This window comes from Physeter macrocephalus, chromosome 21 (assembly GCF_002837175.3).
Source record: "Physeter macrocephalus isolate SW-GA chromosome 21, ASM283717v5, whole genome shotgun sequence".
NCBI classification, from domain to species: Eukaryota; Metazoa; Chordata; class Mammalia; order Artiodactyla; family Physeteridae; genus Physeter; species Physeter macrocephalus.
In genome coordinates, this window is record NC_041234.1 from 31,283,382 (window position 1) to 31,302,256 (window position 18,875).

At 53.1% G+C, this 18,875-nt stretch overlaps 2 protein-coding genes across 5 annotated transcripts in view; both read left to right on the forward strand.

Annotated features, from left to right (window-relative positions):
* The first annotated feature begins 1,406 nt into the window (after positions 1 to 1,406).
* Positions 1,407 to 7,518, forward strand: KCND1 (potassium voltage-gated channel subfamily D member 1). Of its 2 annotated transcripts, none has more exons than XM_007120919.3 (6): positions 1,407 to 2,659; positions 4,613 to 4,775; positions 4,878 to 4,961; positions 5,050 to 5,148; positions 5,420 to 5,670; positions 6,754 to 7,518. In XM_007120919.3, exons 1-6 carry the CDS (start codon positions 1,539 to 1,541, stop codon positions 6,980 to 6,982), a joined length of 1,947 nt encoding a protein of 648 aa, XP_007120981.1. In that variant the 5' UTR covers positions 1,407 to 1,538; the 3' UTR covers positions 6,983 to 7,518. The 2 variants fall into 2 exon arrangements, with proteins under 2 accessions (XP_007120981.1, XP_007120982.1); XM_007120920.3 differs by having other exon boundaries at positions 1,539 to 2,659; positions 4,878 to 4,978; positions 5,055 to 5,148.
* Positions 7,519 to 10,527: 3,009 nt separating this feature from the next.
* The window catches only part of OTUD5 (OTU deubiquitinase 5), a 28,691-nt gene continuing 20,343 nt past the window's right edge, over positions 10,528 to 18,875 (forward strand). Inside the window, exon 1 of one of the 3 annotated variants that reach the window (XM_024116897.3) lies at positions 10,528 to 12,043. In XM_024116897.3, the coding sequence (XP_023972665.1) occupies positions 11,450 to 12,043 (594 nt within the window). In that variant the 5' untranslated portion in view covers positions 10,528 to 11,449. The remainder of the gene's footprint in view (positions 12,044 to 18,875) is intronic. The other 2 variants (XM_024116896.3, XM_007120918.4) reach the window with 2 other exon arrangements.

The window sequence follows — 18,875 nt, forward strand, 5'->3', positions numbered from 1 at the left end:
AGCTCCGGTGTTTGGTACCCCCAGCCCCACCGCTGTTGCCGCTGCTGCAGCGGGGACACAGGTGAGGACGGCCCTATGGGGAGGGGGAGGGGGCCACCAACAGTGCTGTCCTTGTCCTTCCCTGGTCCAGCCCCCAGGCCCTAGCCCATCCTGGGACAGTCCTACTGGACCTTGTCTTTCCAGAGCCTCCTTCCAGGGACCCAGCCCCCTCCTCCTGCCTGTGCCGCCTTCTCCTCTCCCAGGCCTGGCTGTGGCTGCTTCTCCTCTTCCTCCTCTTGTCCTGCTGCCGCTGCTGCTTCTGCCGCTGCCCAGCACTTACCACCAGCCCCTCGGGGTGTGGTTTCCCCAGACCAGCCCGCAACGGTGGGACGCAGCCTGATCCCGGCCTTCCTGGGCTCTTGTAAGGCCCAGGAGCCCCACTCCCTGCAGACACACCCAACTCCCTTTCAACACCCCACCCTGCTCTCCAACCCATTTTGAGGGGGATCCTGTCTTCCTCTTATCTTAAGTCTTTTTTGATTCTCTGGATGCTCTGGGGCTGTGCCCAACTTCCTTCCAGTTGAGTTCCAGCCCTGAGGGGTTCTCCAGGTCCCTTCCCTACCCCCTGAACTCTTGAGAGGGTGGACCAGGCTTTCTCAGCCCTCCTGGATACCCTTCTCTACCAGACACCTCTCAGCCTCTGAAAAATAACCTGGCCCCATATCTAACCCTTTAGATACCCCACCTCCTTCTCCAGCCCCGCTAGGGGGCCCCACCTCTCCTTCCTCCCCCAGAACTCCTGTAGAGTGTGGACACCCCACCCCCAAGCTATTCTTGGCAGCTCTAGGCACTCCCAAGACACCTCTCAGCCTCTTTACAAACTCCTGGCTCTGTAGCCACCCCTTAGATGCACCAACCCCTTTCCTAGATCCACAAAAGGGCTCCAACCCCCTTATCTTCTCCCCAGAAGTCTTGAGAGTTTGGACAACCCTCCTCACCTCTCTCAGTTCCTTCAGAATCTCCCTCCAGACACTCTCAGCCTCTTGCAAACACCTCTGGTTCCATTTCTACCGCCCCCACCCCCCCGGATGCCCCGATCCCCTCTCCAACTCCACTAAGCGGTTCCAGACCCTTCTTCCTTCCCTCAGAACTCTTGAGAGTGTGGACAACTCCCCAGTGTTTCTTGCTTCATCCTAGACACACCCAGATACCTCTCAGGCAGTGCTGACCCCTCTAGAATCATCTCAGTCTCTAAACACTCCCTCAGGTCCTGTGTGGCACCTCTAGACGCCCCTCTTCTGCTCCTCTCCATGTCCCCTAGCCCCTTCTCACTCCCTCAAGACATTGCCCTGGTCCCTCTAAGACCCTCTACATGTCCCCCAAGCCCTTGCCCATCTCTCTAGTTCCTCCTCCCGGTTCCTCCTGGCCTCTCTAGACACCCCCAGTTTCCTTGTGCGAGTGGCCCAGGGCCTCTCCAAGCTTCCACCATCCTGGAGACAGCCACATTCTCCTAAAGGCCACCCCCACCCCAAGTCTCCGTGGGCCTGGGGCGCGGCAGTATGGCAGCAGGCGTGGCCACATGGCTGCCTTTTGCAAGGGCGGCCGCGGTGGGCTGGCTGCCCCTGGCCCAGCAGCCCCTGCCCCCTGCGCCGGGGGTGAAGGCATCTCGAGGGGATGAGGTTCTGGTGGTGAACGTGAGCGGACGGCGCTTTGAGACCTGGAAGAACACGCTCGACCGCTACCCAGACACTCTGCTGGGCAGTTCTGAAAAGGAATTCTTCTATGACGCCGATTCAGGCGAGTACTTCTTTGATCGCGACCCAGACATGTTCCGGCACGTGCTCAACTTCTACCGCACGGGCCGACTGCACTGCCCACGGCAGGAATGCATCCAGGCCTTTGACGAAGAGCTGGCCTTCTATGGCCTGGTGCCTGAGCTCGTGGGCGACTGCTGCCTCGAAGAGTACCGGGACCGCAAGAAGGAGAACGCCGAGCGCCTGGCGGAGGACGAGGAGGCCGAGCAGGCCGGGGACGGCCCATCCCTGCCGGCTGGCAGCTCCCTCCGGCAGCAGCTCTGGCGGGCCTTCGAGAACCCACACACGAGCACCGCGGCCCTCGTTTTCTACTACGTTACCGGCTTTTTCATCGCTGTGTCGGTCATCGCCAACGTGGTTGAGACCATTCCGTGCCGCGGCCCTGCACGGCGGTCCCCGAGGGAAGAGCCCTGTGGCGAGCGCTTCCCGCTGGCCTTTTTCTGCATGGACACGGCCTGTGTACTCATATTCACAGGTGAATACCTTCTGCGGCTGTTCGCCGCCCCTAGCCGTTGTCGCTTCCTGCGGAGTGTAATGAGCCTCATCGACGTGGTGGCCATCCTGCCCTACTACATCGGGCTCCTCGTGCCCAAGAACGAGGATGTCTCGGGCGCCTTTGTCACCCTGCGGGTGTTCCGGGTGTTTCGTATCTTCAAGTTCTCCAGGCACTCACAGGGCTTGCGGATTCTGGGCTACACACTCAAGAGCTGTGCCTCTGAGCTGGGCTTTCTCCTCTTTTCCCTTACCATGGCCATCATCATCTTCGCCACTGTTATGTTTTATGCTGAGAAGGGCACAAACAAGACCAACTTTACTAGCATCCCCGCGGCCTTCTGGTATACCATTGTCACCATGACCACACTTGGGTGAGTGCAGACCCTGTGTGGCGAGCTGCCCGATCAGTCAATTACACTCACCTTTTCTGTAAAATTAAAAAGGTTAGATAAATGATCTCTCTCTCTCTCTATTTGAACTTCAATTTGGTCATCTGTAAAAAGTGAGGGAGTTGGATTAATCTCCAAATCCCTCCCAGCTGACAATGCCTGAATTTTCAGGTCAGGAGACTTGGGTTCAACGATGGTCTTAGCTGCACTCTTTCTGTTGACCTTGTTTTCTCTGGGCTAGTTTTCCCCTCTGCAAAATGAGAAATGATGATCCCTTCAACATCCAGAGGGGATTCAGTGACATCATGGTTATGAAAGTTATCTGAATGTTTCTGGTGCAGGATAAATAGATATTCGCTTTCTATCACCCCTTTTTCCATCTTGGGGACCCATGTCTCCCAACCCTTTAGATTCATCTGCTGTGTGGGGCACTACCTCTGTGGCTTGGTGATTCCTTGATGTTTCCCCAGAACGAGATATTTTCAGCATCATTTTTTTTTTTTTTTTTACTGCCAGTCCTTGAGAGGAAATGGGATAAACGCAACAAATGAAATCACCAAACTCATGTTGTTCTTAAAGACATTGTCTAGGGCAGATAACTGTGGTCCTTTTCTAAATTCGTATCACTGGGATTAGGTATGCAGTTGCTGCTCAGTATCTGTTGAACGGATACATTGGGATTACTCAGTACCTTAGGAGTAGAGAGATATTTTCAGCATCATTTTTTTTTTTTTTTTACTGCCAGTCCTTGAGAGGAAATGGGATAAACGCAACAAATGAAATCACCAAACTCATGTTGTTCTTAAAGACATTGTCTAGGGCAGATAACTGTGGTCCTTTTCTAAATTCGTATCACTGGGATTAGGTATGCAGTTGCTGCTCAGTATCTGTTGAACGGATACATTGGGATTACTCAGTACCTTAGGAGTAGAACAGAAAAATTGATTTGAGGTTTCTAAGAAGTAGAAATTAACTCTGGTTGGAGTTTCAGGATTGTATTGACAAATACTGAGCACTGAGAACAGGTTGGAACTGGGTATTTTGATGTCTTTTTATCCTATTCAGTCCTCACAACAACCCTGGGAGGATGTCTCATAGTTGAGGACACAGTCAGAGATGACACATCACAGAGCCAGAAATGGCCAAGTTGGAGAGACTTTTAAATGAGTCAAAGAAATAAGGAAGAGGCATCCTGGGGGAGGGGGTGGGGGCAAAGGCCTAGAGGCTGAAGACTGCAGAGGCTGCATTTCTGTGGAGGGCATCTGATTGGTCCTGTGGTTAGAACAAGAGTATGCTGTGTGATTTTGAGCAAATCAGTTATGGAACCTTGCTGAGCTTCACTCCCCCAACCCCCAACCAAACAAGTTGGTAAGATTGGCTCTGCTCCATCTCCATGGGGGGGGTGGTATGGAGAAAGGGAGGGAGGAGTTTCAAGGCTCCCCCGCTATTTTTTAATATGAGGACCGTTTCAAGGCTTCCCCTGGGGGAATAAGACGGGGTGCTACCTAGAGAAGGTAAGACAGACACAAGCAAAACCAACCTAGCACTGCTCCCAGGACTCAGAGCCCCTTAGCTGGCTTGTGGTGGTGGGACTCTCTCTCCGGGAGGCTATATTTACTGCCTGTGACTTCCTCTTTCCCCCCTATGCTTGGTATTAATAGATTTCCAGCTGACTAAGATGCCCGGTGCACGGCTTGGATGGGGGCAGCAGACAGTAGGGGGGCTACTGAAATGAGGGCCCATTTCTCATTTGACCCCACTGGTGGCCAGAGAGGTCATTCCCCAATTTTTGCAGAGCAAGAAGCTGAGACCAGAGAGTTTGAGTGCCTGGCCAGGGTCGCAGAGTGAGTCGAGTTGGATGGGATGCAGTGGGGGACTGAGGGGGTGGGTGGGTGGGTATTTTTCTTGACCTTGGCTTACCTCCCCCGGCCCCAGCTACGGAGACATGGTGCCCAGCACCATTGCTGGCAAGATTTTCGGATCCATCTGCTCACTCAGTGGCGTCTTGGTCATTGCTCTGCCTGTGCCAGTCATTGTGTCCAACTTTAGCCGCATCTACCACCAGAACCAGCGTGCTGACAAGCGCCGAGCACAGCAGGTAACTGCACCTTCCATCTGAGTACCTCCTATGCCCCACATCCCAAGCCAGTCTACTCTTATGTTTGCCCACCTGACCTTCTATCTCCTCCTCTCTCTGTAGAAGGTGCGCTTGGCCAGGATCCGGTTGGCAAAGAGTGGTACCACCAACGCCTTCCTGCAGTACAAGCAGAACGGGGGTCTTGAGGTGGATAGGGGCCTGGAGTGGGGTGGGAGGTGAGCAGTGATGGGAGGAGGAAGGCGCTGACCTCATCCCTCTGCTCCATCCACTCCAGGACAGCAGCAGTGGGGAAGAACAGGCGCTGTGTGTCAGGAGCCGTTCTGCTTTTGAGCGGCAACATCACCACTTGCTGCGCTGTCTAGAGAAGACAACGGTGAGGCCTAATGAGAGGTGGTGTGGCAGAATGAAGGGGGTCCCTTTGCCACCACGCCAGCTCCCTCCTGGGATGGGAGGCTCACTACTAATTGTGGAAATCACACAGGGCTTCCTGGAAGAGGCCCCAGTAGAGCTGAGCCTTGAAGGATGGGCAAGGGAAGGGAAGAGAGAGCGACTTACAGAAAGGAAGGAATGGCCTAAGCAAAGGCCTGGGGGTGAGGTCAGCTTCCTTGTGGTGCCCTGTGACCATGCCTCCCTTCTGCCCACAGTGCCATGAGTTCACGGATGAGCTAACCTTCAGTGAGGCCCTGGGCGCCGTCTCGCTGGGTGGCCGCACCAGCCGCAGCACCTCTGTGTCCTCCCAGCCAGTGGGGCCTGGCAGCCTGCTATCCTCTTGCTGCCCCCGCAGAGCCAAGCGCCGTGCCATCCGCCTTGCCAACTCCACTGCCTCGGTCAGTCGTGGCAGCATGCAGGAGCTGGACACGCTGGCAGGGCTGCAGAGGAGCCCTGCCCCTCAGAGGTAAGCATGCTGACCTGCTGTGCAACCCCTCTCCCGGGGAAGCTCAGAGCTTGGACCAAGGGGTCTGAGATTTCATGACTCCAGGCCTCCTAGCAAGTCAAGCTCAAACCCAAACTCCTCCATGCTGGAAGCTTGGGCTTATCTTGTCTGGAACTCCTCATTTTTCACTTGCACTTTCAATAAACATTTATTGAGCATCTACTGTATGCTAGGCACAATTTGGGGCATTTTGGAATTCACTTTAGTTTAGGAGTTTAGTTCAATTTTGGCAGTGAATAGAACAGACAGAAATCCTGAGCTTATGGAACTTCTATTCTAGTGAGATGAGACAGTTAAAAAACAAATACACAGATGATGCAGTGTGTTAAGTGCCAAGGAGAAAAATAAATCAGGGAGGGGGGATAGAGAGTGTAGAACAGGGTGTGATGCAGTTTTAACAATGTGGTCGGGGAAGGTTTTGCTGAGGTGACATCTGAGCTGAGATCTGAAGGAGGAGAGGGAATGAGCCATGTGGATACCTAGAGGGAGAGCTTTCCAGGCAGGGCAAACAGCCTGTGCAAAGGCCCTGAGGCAGGAATGGGTCTGCATGTTAGAGACACAGCCAGGAAGCTTCTGTGAGTAGAATGGAGTGAGTGAGGGGGAGAGTGGTAGGAGGTAAAATCAGAAAGGAATAGGGACCATATTGTGTAGATCTTACAGTAGACTATTGTGAGGACTCTGGCACTGCAAGGAGTAACCACAATAGATAACACTTTTACGTGCGTGCTCATTATGTTGCAGACACTACTCTGAGCACTTTGTATCATTTATTATCTTATTTAATCTCCACAACATCTCTGTGAGGTAGAAAACATTGTTATTCCCATGCTACAGATGAGAGAAGAGAGGTTTAGAGTGGTTGAGGTGGGATCAGGACTATTTGACTCCAGAGCCCTCACTCTGCACCACCATAATTGAGGGTGGAGGGGAAGCATTTAGCACAGTGCCAGGGACCCAGTAGGCACTCAATAAACGTCATGATTGCCGTGGCAAGTATTAAGATGACTTTTTAAGAACCTTCCATCTTCCCACCCTTATCCACAGCCGCTCAAGCCTCAATGCCAAGCCCCATGACAGCCTTGACTTGAACTGCGACAGCCGGGACTTCGTGGCTGCCATCATCAGTATCCCCACCCCTCCTGCCAACACCCCAGATGAGAGCCAACCTTCCTCCCCTGGCGGTGGTGGCAGTGGGGCCAGCAGCACCCTCAAGAACTCCAGCCTGGGTACCCCTTGCCTTCTTCCCGAGACTGTCAAGATCTCTTCCCTATGAGGGACGGGCCTGCCCATCCAGAGCGCTCTCCCAATTCTTGGGGGAAGGGCAAAGCCATATTTTGGGGATGCAGAGAAGGGCAGCCTGTGGACCCCTTCTGCCCCCCACTGAGAACTATGCAATGGAGTTTCATGGAATGGCCCACCTGGTGGAGAAATAGCGAGGGAAAGGGAAACTTCCCCTACCCCAGACAGTTTTCCTTGTGGGAGCTGAAGCACCGGACTTCCTCAGGCCCCCAGCCTCCTGGCCCCAGCACACTGGGACTGGCCCCTCTACCCAAGCGGGCCTCCTGCATTGCTCCTCCCTTCAGGAGTTCTGGCCCAAGAAGAAGAGGTGAACCTTCCTCTTCTCTCTGGCTGAGCTGTGGAGGTTTGGGGGTTCAGAGAAGAGAACCCTCACTTCTGATCTGGCCTCTAGAAGAAGTCCCCACCCTCCACCGGGCCCAACAACTCTCAAATTCCGAAGCTTGGAATGCAACCACAGGCTTCATGGGCTGTGGCCTCAGCAGTGACCTTGGTTCAGGGGTCAGGCTGCCTTTCCCAACACACACAGATAGCACAAACACACCAACCCCCTTCCCTGGCTGCTGGAAATGGGTCCCTACAACCCCATCCTCCACTGGGCCCCCAGCAAACTCTAGCAATAGCAGCTGCTGCCGTGACATTATGCAAAGCCTCTTCCCAGTTTGCTGCAGTATTTACGTCTGCCCTAATCATAGGGGCCACCTCTAACTACTCCTCCTTCTCTCTTCTCTGGCTTGCTTCCTTCCTGGGTTGGGCTGGAGTCTGGACTGGCTGAGATAAAAGCCTGGCAGCTGGCGAGAGCTGGGCTGTGTTTGGAGATCATGGGCTGATTCCATGTTCTTGGGCAGGAGTCCAGAAGTGGCAGGAGCTGAGGCCTGGGTTGTTCCTGAGCTCTGGGAGTTGTAGGAGGCAGGAGGAACTTCTTGATCTCCTCCTCCTCCCCCACAATGCCTTTTCACATATCCCTCTCTCTTCTCCCTCTTCGGTCACCTTCCAGAACTCTCTGTCTGCTCTCAGGCTGAAATCTGGCATCATCTCAGGTTCCCTGTCCCCAGCACTGTCCCTGTGGAGCTGGTGGCTGACAAAGATGTAGTTTCCATCAGTCAATAAAACCTGAGAGGAGAGACGAGGATGAGCACCTCCTGGCTCTGTGGGTTTGGAGGCTGGGTTGGGCTGGAGGGGTTGAAAATACTCCAATTTCAATTCCTTTTAACTAGTAGAAGGGCTGCTATGGGGAAAGGTATGGGAGGTGGATGGTTGCTGGTGTGTTTTGGAAGATGGGGATCTAGGAGAAATGAAAAAGGGTGCTCGAAGAGGTGAATCTGCAGCCAGTGAGGTAGGCTAGGAGGTCCTGAGACATGCCCCATGGACATAATCTGCTCTAGTCCCCTCACTCACAGATGGGGAAACTGAGACCCAAAGCAGCACACGATTGGTCAGAGGAGACTTGAACCCAGGCTTCCTGACAGCAAACAGCTCTGAACTGAACCCTGATGAAAAGCATCTCTCAGTTTGGCGAATTCCTCTTCCCTGTGGATGTCCCCTACCTGTATTCTCTCTTCTGGACTACTGGATATACTAGACTAGTGTAACTGAGCTCTGTGGAGCACAGAGAAGACAGACCTTGGATTCAGGTTGACCTGGATTCCAGTCCCTGGGTGAGAGAATCACTTGTCTTCTCTTGCCTCAGGTTGCTGATCTGTGAAATAATCATTCATTCATTCACCAAATATTTATTAACTGCATATCATGTGCTAGCCCTAGGGGTACAAAAATGGGCAAAGTAGACATCATCTCTGATCTACAGAGGTGAGCATGGAAGGCAATTAAGCAATTACAATATAGTGCAGTTAGAACCAAGATTAGTGGCTTACAGAAGCATATAGACAGCAAGAGAACCTAACCTGGCCGAACAATGAGTCGAAGTTAGCCAGGCAAAAGACAAAAGAGTGAAAATGTTTTAGGCAAAGGGAACAGCATGTGCAATGACCTGGAGGTTAGACCTCCAGCTCAGGGCCTTGGGAAACTGAAGTGGTTCAGCACCGCTGGTGAGGAGAGTGTGAGACTGTGATGAGGGTGAGGATGTAGAGGTAGGCCAGATCACAAAAGGCCTTTGAAGCTATGATACAGATGTGGACTTCTCCTAAGGATAATGGGGACCTCTGAAGGCTTATAAACAGGAAAGTCATCACGAGTTTTGTGTTTCAGAAGGATTATTCTGGCTGTGGGGAGTGGGTTATAGAGAACCAGTCCTGGAGGGAGGAAGAACAGTGAGGAGGCTTTTGCAGTTGCCGAGTTGGCAGGTGATAGTGGCTTAGATGGGATAGTGGCAGTAAGAGTTGGAAAGTCAAGAGATTTCAGAGATAGGATTGGCAAGATTTAGGATTGACAGGTATGTGGGAGTTAAGGAAGAGGGAGCGGTCAGAGTTGACTCCCAGGTTTCTGCCTTGGGCAAAGGCTGGGGAACATCAAAGCTGTTGAGCACACAGTGACAGGCACATAGTAAGTACTTGGTGAAGGTTAACTACAATTATTATCATAAGTTCAGTTTTAGATGTGTAGTGCTGGACAAATATTGAGTAGGGAGTGGGATACATGGATCAAGTGAGATGGTCCTGAGAAGATTCAATGTGATAATGTGCACAGGCATTTGGCACAGTGTCCTAAACACAGTAAGCCCAGTAAACGTGAGTCTTCTCCTCCCATTAAGTCTCATGAGCAGAAAACACCACCATAGTCTGTTTATTACTAACACCCTTCAGGGAAGAACTTCAACTAGGGTTGGCATCTGAAGGGAGAAGGTTAGGTGGCACTCAGAAGAGCTTTCTGATGGCCTGTATATGGCTTGGCTTCTAAGACTGGCAGGGAGCCCTCACCTCTCACAACAACTTCTTGGTTCATGAGCTCATCTTAACTCCATAACTACTCCCTGAGGTAGTCTGGGCAGGCATTATCATTCCCATTTTACACATGGGTAACCTCAAATTTGAGACACAGTGACCTCCTCAAGGTCATACAGTTGGTAATGGTCCACCGTGCCTGGGACTGAGGTCTTCCTGACTCCAAAGCCTGGGATTCTTTCCAGTGCACTGCAGTGCAGACTAATTTATTGAGCACTTACTAGATGCCAGGCACAGCACCAGACCCTTTGCAAGCATTAACCTCTGATCCTTAAATTGGGATTATCATTGCCATTTTACAGAGAAGTAGAAATTGAGGATGGGGTGGGTGTTAAATGACTTGCCAGAGATCACTCAGGAGGGGCACAGCTAGGATTAGCTTGTAGCTCTCCAGCCGTTCAGTAGCAGGAATTTTACCAACCTTACTGCGAGACGCTGGTTGCTGACAGAGCTGGTTTATAAACTTTGCTCGATTCAGGTAAACACATTTGGGGGAGTTGTGGGGGGTGTGGGGAAGGCTGTGCCGCGCCTGTGCGCTAGCCACAGGGGCGGGGAGGTCAACGCGAGGGCAGCGGTGCGCCAGTGCCAGAGTGGGCGTGTCTGCTTCCCAAACACCCACCGTCCCAATGGTGCACGTCTGTTCCACGGTTGGCCCGTTCGACTTGAGTGGTAGCATGTCTTAACCAATCATCGCAGAACTCGGCCTCTTGCCAGGGTGAAGCCGTGCCCGCCTCTCTACCGGATGAGGATTTCTGGTGGGTGGAAACGGAAGTGACGCTTCAGAGGCTAGCTAAGCTCTGGGAGTGTTGATATTTTCCAGTCAGTCCGGCTGACTGGGGCCAAGTTGGAAGCCCGGAAGGGAGGCGATTTAAAAACTGTCGTGCGCGGGGCAGGCCACGCTGTCCTGTTGCAGTGCCCCCGCCTGCGAGTCAGAGCCTCGGGGAGACGAGAGCACGACGGGACCGAGAGGAAAGGCAAGGAACAAGGGTGCCGACTTTGACTGAAATCTGAGACAGAGGGCAGGGGAGGGCGATCGTTCGCTTCTGATTGGCTCGTGGGCATCATCGAGGACCCACGCAACCGCTTCGATTGGTTGGTGCCCTCAATTGTTGTGGCGGCTGCGAAGATTTTGCCCACGTACTTCCGAGCGAGAGGCGGGGCTGTGCCCCGGCGCGCCTGCGCAACGCCCCGGGCCCCACCCGGTAGTTCAAGAACCTGCGAGGGGGCGGGGCGAAGAGGTGCTTGTTTTGGTTCTGTTTCCTTTGAAGCCGAAGGCCGGAACGAGCGTAGCAATAAACTTGCTGGACTGGGAGAGAAGGCTACGACAAGCTCGCAGCGTGAGCCTTCATCTTGGACATCACATCCGGGTTCTCCGGCCGGTGACCTGCGCGCTGCCGACGGTTCGAGAATCGGTGCCTCGATCTCTTTATCCGGGTCCCGGCGATCCCGTCGTGCTTCGCGCACCACTGCAGCCCCCCCTTATCCGGGTCCTCTCCCGGCGTGCCCCGCGCCGAGTTTGCTGGGGGGTACTCAGCGGTGCAGCCATGACTATTCTCCCCAAAAAGAAACCACCGCCTCCCGACGCCGACCCCGCCAACGAGCCGCCGCCGCCCGGGCCGCTACCCCCGGCGCCTCGCCGCGGCGGGGGTGTAGGCGTGGGCGGCGGCGGCACGGGTGTGGGCGGCGGCGATCGCGACCGTGACTCGGGCGTTGTTGGCGCCCGTCCTCGAGCCTCGCCACCGCCTCAGGGCCCGCTCCCGGGGCCACCGGGTGCCCTCCATCGCTGGGCGCTGGCCGTGCCGCCTGGCGCCGTGGCGGGCCCCCGGCCACAGCAGGCCTCTCCTCCTCCTTGTGGGGGCCCCGGCGGTCCCGGCGGCGGTGCCAGTGACGCGTTGGGTGCCACGGCGACTGGCGTGGGCGCGGCGGGCGTGGTGGTGGGCGTGGGCAGTGCCGTGGGCGTGGGCGGCTGCTGCTCTGGGCCGGGTCACAGCAAGCGGCGGCGTCAAGCCCCTGGGGTTGGCGCGGTTGGCGGGGCCAGTCCTGAGCGTGAGGAGGTCGGCGCAGGTTACAACAGTGAGGATGAGTATGAAGCGGCTGCAGCGCGCATCGAGGCCATGGACCCCGCCACCGTCGAGCAGGTATGGGCGGGGGGTGACGGGTGACTGGGTATGGTGGACGGGATACCCAGACTGGGTAGGGACCCAAGGAAGGCTATTTGAGATCTCTCCAAGGGACCTTTGTCTTCTCTCTGAGCCTGGCACTCTTTTCTCTGGTAGTGGGGGTGTGAGAGAACCTCTTTCCCCCGCCAAGGACTTGGGGTTAGAGGCCCCAGATAAGATGGAGGACTTAAAAGTGGTGTCTGTGGTGTCTCCTAGGGCCTGTAGTTGTCATTCCGGGCACAGGGACCTCATCGTGTAGGGCCAATAGGTAGGAACTCCCCAGGAGAGACAGGTAAGATGGAATGCCTCCTGAGAGGGGAGTCTCATGACTCTCCAAAGGACCTTGGTCTGTGTTCAGTGACTTGAGATTTGTTTTCCTCTGGGATAAGAGTCTAAGACTTCTTCTCCAGAGAATACAAGTAAGGTGGAGATCTCAGAAATATGAGCGTCTCCAAGATACCAAAGCCGTTCCAGGAGTCTGAGACACTATATAGGACAACCTCCTTCTCTTAGGGGGATACACCACAGGACCATTCAGCAGTGGGGTCTGAGACTCCCTCTTCTAGAAGTCAAGGGCCTGACACACACACATACATACCCCCTTAAGATCCCCTTCCCTATGGGAACAAGGGTCAAAACCAACACCCTGGGACCAGAAAGTCTAATAGGGTACATGAGATTCACCCACTTCTAAGTGACAAGGGTCTGTGCTTTCTCTAAGAGGTTTGAGACCTCTTTGGAGACAAGAGTCTGAATTTCTCTCTAGGAGCTTAAGCTTTTTTTAAGGTCTAGACACCCCCCACCCAGCACCAGGCCTGAACCTTTCCTCAAGAAAATGGGACTCACTGTTTCGGATACTGGAACCTAGGATTCCCCCTGCTTATGGACTGGGGCTTTCAGAGACTGGGTCTGAAGCCTCTTCAGGAAACTGATACTCCTCCACAGAGGTCTTTAGGGGACTTTTCTCCTCAGGGAGTGGTCTGAGTATTGTCTTTGGGCATCTGAGACACCCTGTGCCAAGGACTCTTGAGCTTTCCTTCAAGGACAAGAGATGCATACATACCCCAGTAACCAGTGTGTCTCTAGAGGTGAGGTCCAAGCTTCCCCCTCAAGGAACTTAAGGTACTCCTCAGGAACAGGAGGTCTCCCCTGACCAGATTTGAGCCCTGAGACCCTTCCCTTGGGGCATGGGTAGAGTCCCTGGGGAATAGGGTTCCGCATCTCCCCTCATGAGTTTGAACTTTCTCTCAGCATACGTGTACCCCAGTCTTAGAGGCCTTTTTGGGGGCATAAGATTTCATGCCTTGGGGACTTGAGCCTAAGCCCCCTTTCCACTTTGAACTAAGTCCTGCGGGCTGCTCATTACTCTTGGGGACATGGGTAAGGTGGGATTCTGGGGGAAAGAGTCTGAGCCTCCTCGCAGGGGCCTGAGCTCCCCCTCTGGGACAAGAGATCCTTCACCTTAGGGAGGGGCTTGAGCTCCCCCCTTGGGTATGAGGCTCCTCCTCCCCTCCCTTCCCCACCAACCAGGCAATCCTTTCTCACCAGGGAGAGGGACGGGAAGTCCTCCCCAATGTGGCCTGAGGCCTCCCGCATTGGACAGAAGGACCTGGATGCTTTTCACAGTCATAAGAACTCCCTACCTGAGCCTGCTCAGGCTAGGAAGTTCTCCTTACTTTCTGTGAGAAAGTTGTCAGGTACTGGGGACGTGAGGACGGAGGCCTACCCTCAAGAGCTAGGAGATGTGTTGAGTCTCTCCCTGACCCAGCTATGCTTCTAATTTCCTGGATCAGGGAAATATTCTGAGCTTCCTGAATTGCTTTCAATAAGCTTTTTTCTTCCCAGAGACAGGGAAGGGGTTTGGGACATCCCCACTGCAAGAAATTCTCTACCCACATTCCTCTCCCTCTTGGTTCAGGTAAATCTTTGTGTACTTCATGGGGGCCAGGGCCTGGTCTTGAGCCCCTGTTCTTGTTCCCTTTCCATGCATTACTACTTCTCCAGGCAGGATAAATCATCTGCCAGGGTGAGGACCAGGAGTTGTTTCTTCTCCCTGGTTGCAGTAAAGTGTGCCTTTCCTTCTCCACAGAAACGAGGAGTCCCAGGAACAGAGAGAAAGTCATGTGCTTCCATGGTGACTAGAAAGACACCTCCTTACATCCCCTTTGCATCTCCTGGGCTAGGAGTCCCTCCCTTGTAATTGTTCCCATAAGAACATGGAAGTAAAGCTCTGTGGTTGCATGATACCTTCCCTTCCTGTCCTCCCACTTCTTGGGACAAAGGGAGGAAGAAGATGCTTCTTTTTGCTTCACCTGGTTGAACTTGGGGATGAAAAGAGGGGAGATTCTTCCTGCTGCCCTAGGCTTGGTCCTGAACCGTCATTGGGGGTATTTGTAACCCGGAGGCCAATTAGATCCTTGGGAAAGAGGGGAGTTGTTGAGAGGGAGCCCAGATGGTGAATCTGGTCCTTGTGACTACTCAGACTTTTGTCTGTCTTGATGCTGTTACTGTATCTACTGCCTTTAGGAGCCCTTTTGACACCCTGGGGGTCCCAGTGCTAGGAAGGTGGTGTTGTCAGGGGTTTCCTTTCCCAGGTATGGCTGCCTTGCCGAGAGTCTCCCCTATGAAAAGAATGGCTTGAGCGTTCTGAGCTTGAGGACCCCACAGAGCCTTTTGTGAAGGGGGCCCGTGTGCTGAAGTGGTGGGAGAAGGTGGACCTGGCACTGAAGCCAGGATGCCTGGGTTCTCACCCTGGCTCTGATGGGGCTTTTCTGGATGAACCAGAATAGATCTGCCTGTGCTCTCTGGGCCACAGTTTTCTCTTTGGTCAGGTAAGGAGCTGGTGAGGTATTGTTTAGCTTTGGGATTTTAGGGAGCTCACACCAAAGCCCTTTGGGCCTGGAGGTGACAGGGAACGGTAGGTGTCTTTCGAGGCAGAACTGGGTTCCTCTCCTCCCTCCCCTGCCCCTGTGTTCCCTCTCAACCATCCAAGCTTGGTGGTCAGGACAAGTGGCCTGGTCAGTGTGAGGCTCAGGGTTGGCAGACAGTGATTTTTGTGGACAGCTCTGCTGTGGTGAATAAGCTCGGGGGTTGCCTGTTGGGAGACCTCTTGGATGGTTTGGAGGTAAGGTTGTGTGTAGAAAAAGTTTAGGCTTTGGAGCTGGCAGGCCTGAGTTCAAATCCCAGGATCTCCTGCTTAGCTACCAAAAGTCCACCCATACCCAAGGTTATTGAGTGTATGAATACCTGACCTGGCCCACCTTGGACCTTGGCTGATTCTTCTCTTGAAGTTTCCCCGGGATCATCTGGGTTCTTCCTAGGAGCCTTTGCAGCAACTGATCTTTGTTGGCAAAGACCCTTCATTTGGCTTCTAGGAACCTGCTGATTCCTCTGGTGAGGAGGCGGAGTGGTATAGCAGGAAGTGGTCTCTGCCTGGGTGGTCTGGGTTTGAGTCCTGTATCTTCTGGCAGTTCCTTTTTCTGGGCCTCAATTTCTCCATCCATAAAATGGGTAGTGGTGAGGAGGGAGGTTGTACTCATTGCTCTGAAGCTAGTTGTAATCTCTTTAATTCTCTGCTCCCTACACCCACCCATCCATTGTGAAAGTTTTGAGTGGGGCACCTTGGCTTTTGGGAGTATGCTGTGAAGTTTCAAGCAGTTACCAGCTTCCCTCTCCCCAGCCAGTGCTGTAGGCCTTTGTGTGTGTGTTTTTTGTTTTCTTTTGTTGTTGTTGTTGTTTTTACTTTTTGGCTTCACCACTCGGGATATGGGATCTTAGTTCCCTGACCAGGGATTGAACCTGCACCCCCTGCAGTGTAAGCGTGGAGTCTTAACCGCTGGACTGCCAGGGAAGTCCCTGTGTGTGTGTTTTGGTTTTTTTTTTTTTAATTTTTATTTATTTATTTTTGGCTGCGTTGGGTCTTTGTTGCTGCGTGCGGGCTTTCTCTAGTTGCAGTGAGCAGGGGTACCCTTCGTTGCAGTGCGTGGGCTTCTCATTGCAGTGACTTCTCTTGTTGTGGAGCACGGGCTCTAGGCGCGCAGGCTTCAGCAGTTGTGTCATGCAGGCTCAGTAGTTGTGGCTTGCGGGCTCTAGAGCGCAGGCTCAGTAGTTGTGGCGCACGGGCTTAGTTGCTCCGCGGCATGTGGGATCTTCCCAGACCAGGGCTCGAACCCGTGTCCCCTGCATTGGCAGGCGGATTCTTAACTACTGCGCCACCAGGGAAGCCCCCTGTGTGTGTGTTTTTAACAGCTTTCTTGAGATATAGTTCACACATCATGCAGTTCACCAGTTCAAAGTGTACAATTCAGTGACTTTTAGTGTATTCACAGAGTTGTACATCCATTACCACAATCAGTCAATTTTAGAACAGTTTTTTCACCTCAGAAGGAAACCTTGCATCATCATCATCCCCCATCCCCTCATCCCCTCTTGGCCTCTGACAACCCCTAATCTACTTTTTGTCTTGATTGATTTGTCTTTTCTGGATATTTCATATAAATGGAATCATACAACATGCAGTCCTTTGTGACTTCGTTCTTTCACTTAGCATAATGTTTTCAAGGTTCATCCATGTTGTAGCATGCATCAGGACTTTGTTTCTTTTTGTTGCAGAATAACAGAATCTTCGTTTTTTAATCCCCCCATCCCCCGCCCCAGTGGCCTGGCAGTAGGTTTGGGGCCTTTTGCTCTTTTCCGATTCCTCTGCCCTGGAGAGCTTGTGTTAATCCTTAGCAGTGTGTCTGTCTGTTTCTCATTGGATGGGTTGCCTATGTTTAGCCCGTGGAGCAGAGCCAGTGTTCCTGGGTATTTTGGGGGAGAGAGGGGTGGTCTTGGCACCAGGCTTGCTGGGACAGAGCCGTGTAGCCCAGAATACTAAAAACCTCTTGGCCGTGGGTTCTGGGAAGACATCTGTCCATGAGCTGCCACTGCTGCTGCCATCTCCCCCTGCCTCCTCCCCGTTTCAGTGGCAACTCATTCATCAATAGACAGAGTCAGCAGCTTCCCAGGCTGGGAGGGGGGATTCCAGGCCCCTGCAGCCTTAATTCTAACCCTTTCCCTGGGGGGATTCAAACAGGGTGGATCCTGTGGGATGTGAGCATTGCCACATTGCCTCACAGCTCACACTAGGGAGTGCTACAAGGAGGTTGTATTTGTTTCCTGTGGTTGCTGTGACAAATTACCACAAACTGGGTGGTTTGAAACAACAGAAATTTATTCTCTCACAGTTGTGGAGGCCAGAAGTCCGAAATCAGTTTCACTGGGCCCAAAATCAAGGTGTTGGCAGGGCCACACTCACTCCACAGGCTCTATGGGAGAATCCAGTCCTCTTCCAGCTTCTGGTGGCTGCTTCCATTCCTTGGTTTTTGACCGCATCACTCTGACCTCTGCCTGCTTCTCCTCTGTGTATGGGTGGTCTCCTCTTCTGTCGGTATCAGGTCTTCCTCTGCTGTTCTAAGGACAGTCGTGATTGCATTTAGGTCCTACCCTGATACTCCAAGATAATCTCCCCATCGCAAGATTCTTAACCACATTTGCAAAGATCCTCTTCCTGTAACATTTACAGGTTCCAGGGATTAGGGCCTGATGTCTTTGGGTGGTCATTATTCAGCCTACTACAGGGGTGTTCTTGTTTCCCTTCCAGGGTGAGGAAGGGAACTCATTAAGTGCTCTCATACTGGGAAAAGACCTATAATATTTGAGTCTTCCCAGTATCCCTGTTATTGGGAGGCTTGTTATCCCATTTCACAGATTGGAAAACTGTGGCTCAGAGCAGTTCATCACATGGCTAATAGTTAGTGGAGTTGGATTGAAACCTAAGTCAGTTGGGTCCCACAGCCTGCTTCAACTTCTTTTGTGCCTTTGGACCAGTAGGTTGCAGTCTTGCACCTTGGATCCCCTGGTGTCAGAGAGCTTTGCCCAGCCCCTTTGTGGAGGCTCAGAGATGTGGAGGGAGTCACCCACAGGTTCAGCAGTGGGCTTGGAAGATTCAGGGTCTGGACTTTTTGTATTTTATTTTATTTATTTTTTATTTAAGTTTTTGACTGCGCTGCACGGCATGTGGGATCTTAGTTCCCCAACCAGGGATCGAACCCTGCAGTGGAAGCAGAGAATCTTAATCACTGGACCGCCAGGGAAGTCCCAGGGTCTGAATTTGACTTTCTTAGGCCTGGACATTGATGTAGCTTATGGCTGGGCCAGCTCCCACCTTTCACTCCCGCCAGCCCTTCCTTCCTGGGCCATTTTCCTAAACGACTCTTAAGTTGGCACCTTCCTTGGAGGCTCCTGTCCAGCTGGGGAAAGGAAAAGACTGTGCTCTGAGCTCTTGGGACTCTAAGCTCTTTTTGGAGCCCAGGACCATGACCTCCCTGTTTTCTCCCCACAGAGGGAGAGAGAGAAGGGGTTTCAGCCAGAGCCTGCTTTAAAGGCTGCTGGTGCCAAAGGCAGTGGGTGGCTAGTGGTCTGGCCTCCAGATCCTGGCCCAGATGCCAGTCTGGCTGACCCAGTACCAAAGCCTTGCTTGTGCAAGGGGAATGCTCAGGCCTTCTTCATTTTTAAGGACAAATCAGGATTTTCCCAAATGGGCTGCCAGGTACATCTCCATGCTGTGACTCATGAGGCTTCTCTTGTTGCCTTTACACTAGGCTTTGCTGGTGCCCAAACCCCAGTTCCTTTCTGCCTTTGTAAAATGAAGATAATGCTTCCTGCCACCTGAGCTGTGGTAAGGACAGTTAAATGGGTCACCTTTTGCATCTGGCACCTGGCATGGGCAGGCATTTGGCTAATATGAATTCATCTTTTTTCTTGGCCCTGC

Bases quoted from the DNA above. Each gene is read 5' to 3' on its own strand.
- KCND1 (XM_007120920.3), top strand. From the start codon at position 1,539: ATGGCAGCAGGCGTGGCCACATGGCTGCCTTTTGCAAGGGCGGCCGCG. The intron at 4,776-4,877 runs GTAACTGCACCT...CTCTCTCTGTAG, and splicing joins ACAAGCGCCGAGCACAGCAG to AAGGTGCGCTTGGCCAGGAT. The intron at 4,979-5,054 runs GTGGGGTGGGAG...ACTCCAGGACAG, and splicing joins GAGGTGGATAGGGGCCTGGA to CAGCAGTGGGGAAGAACAGG.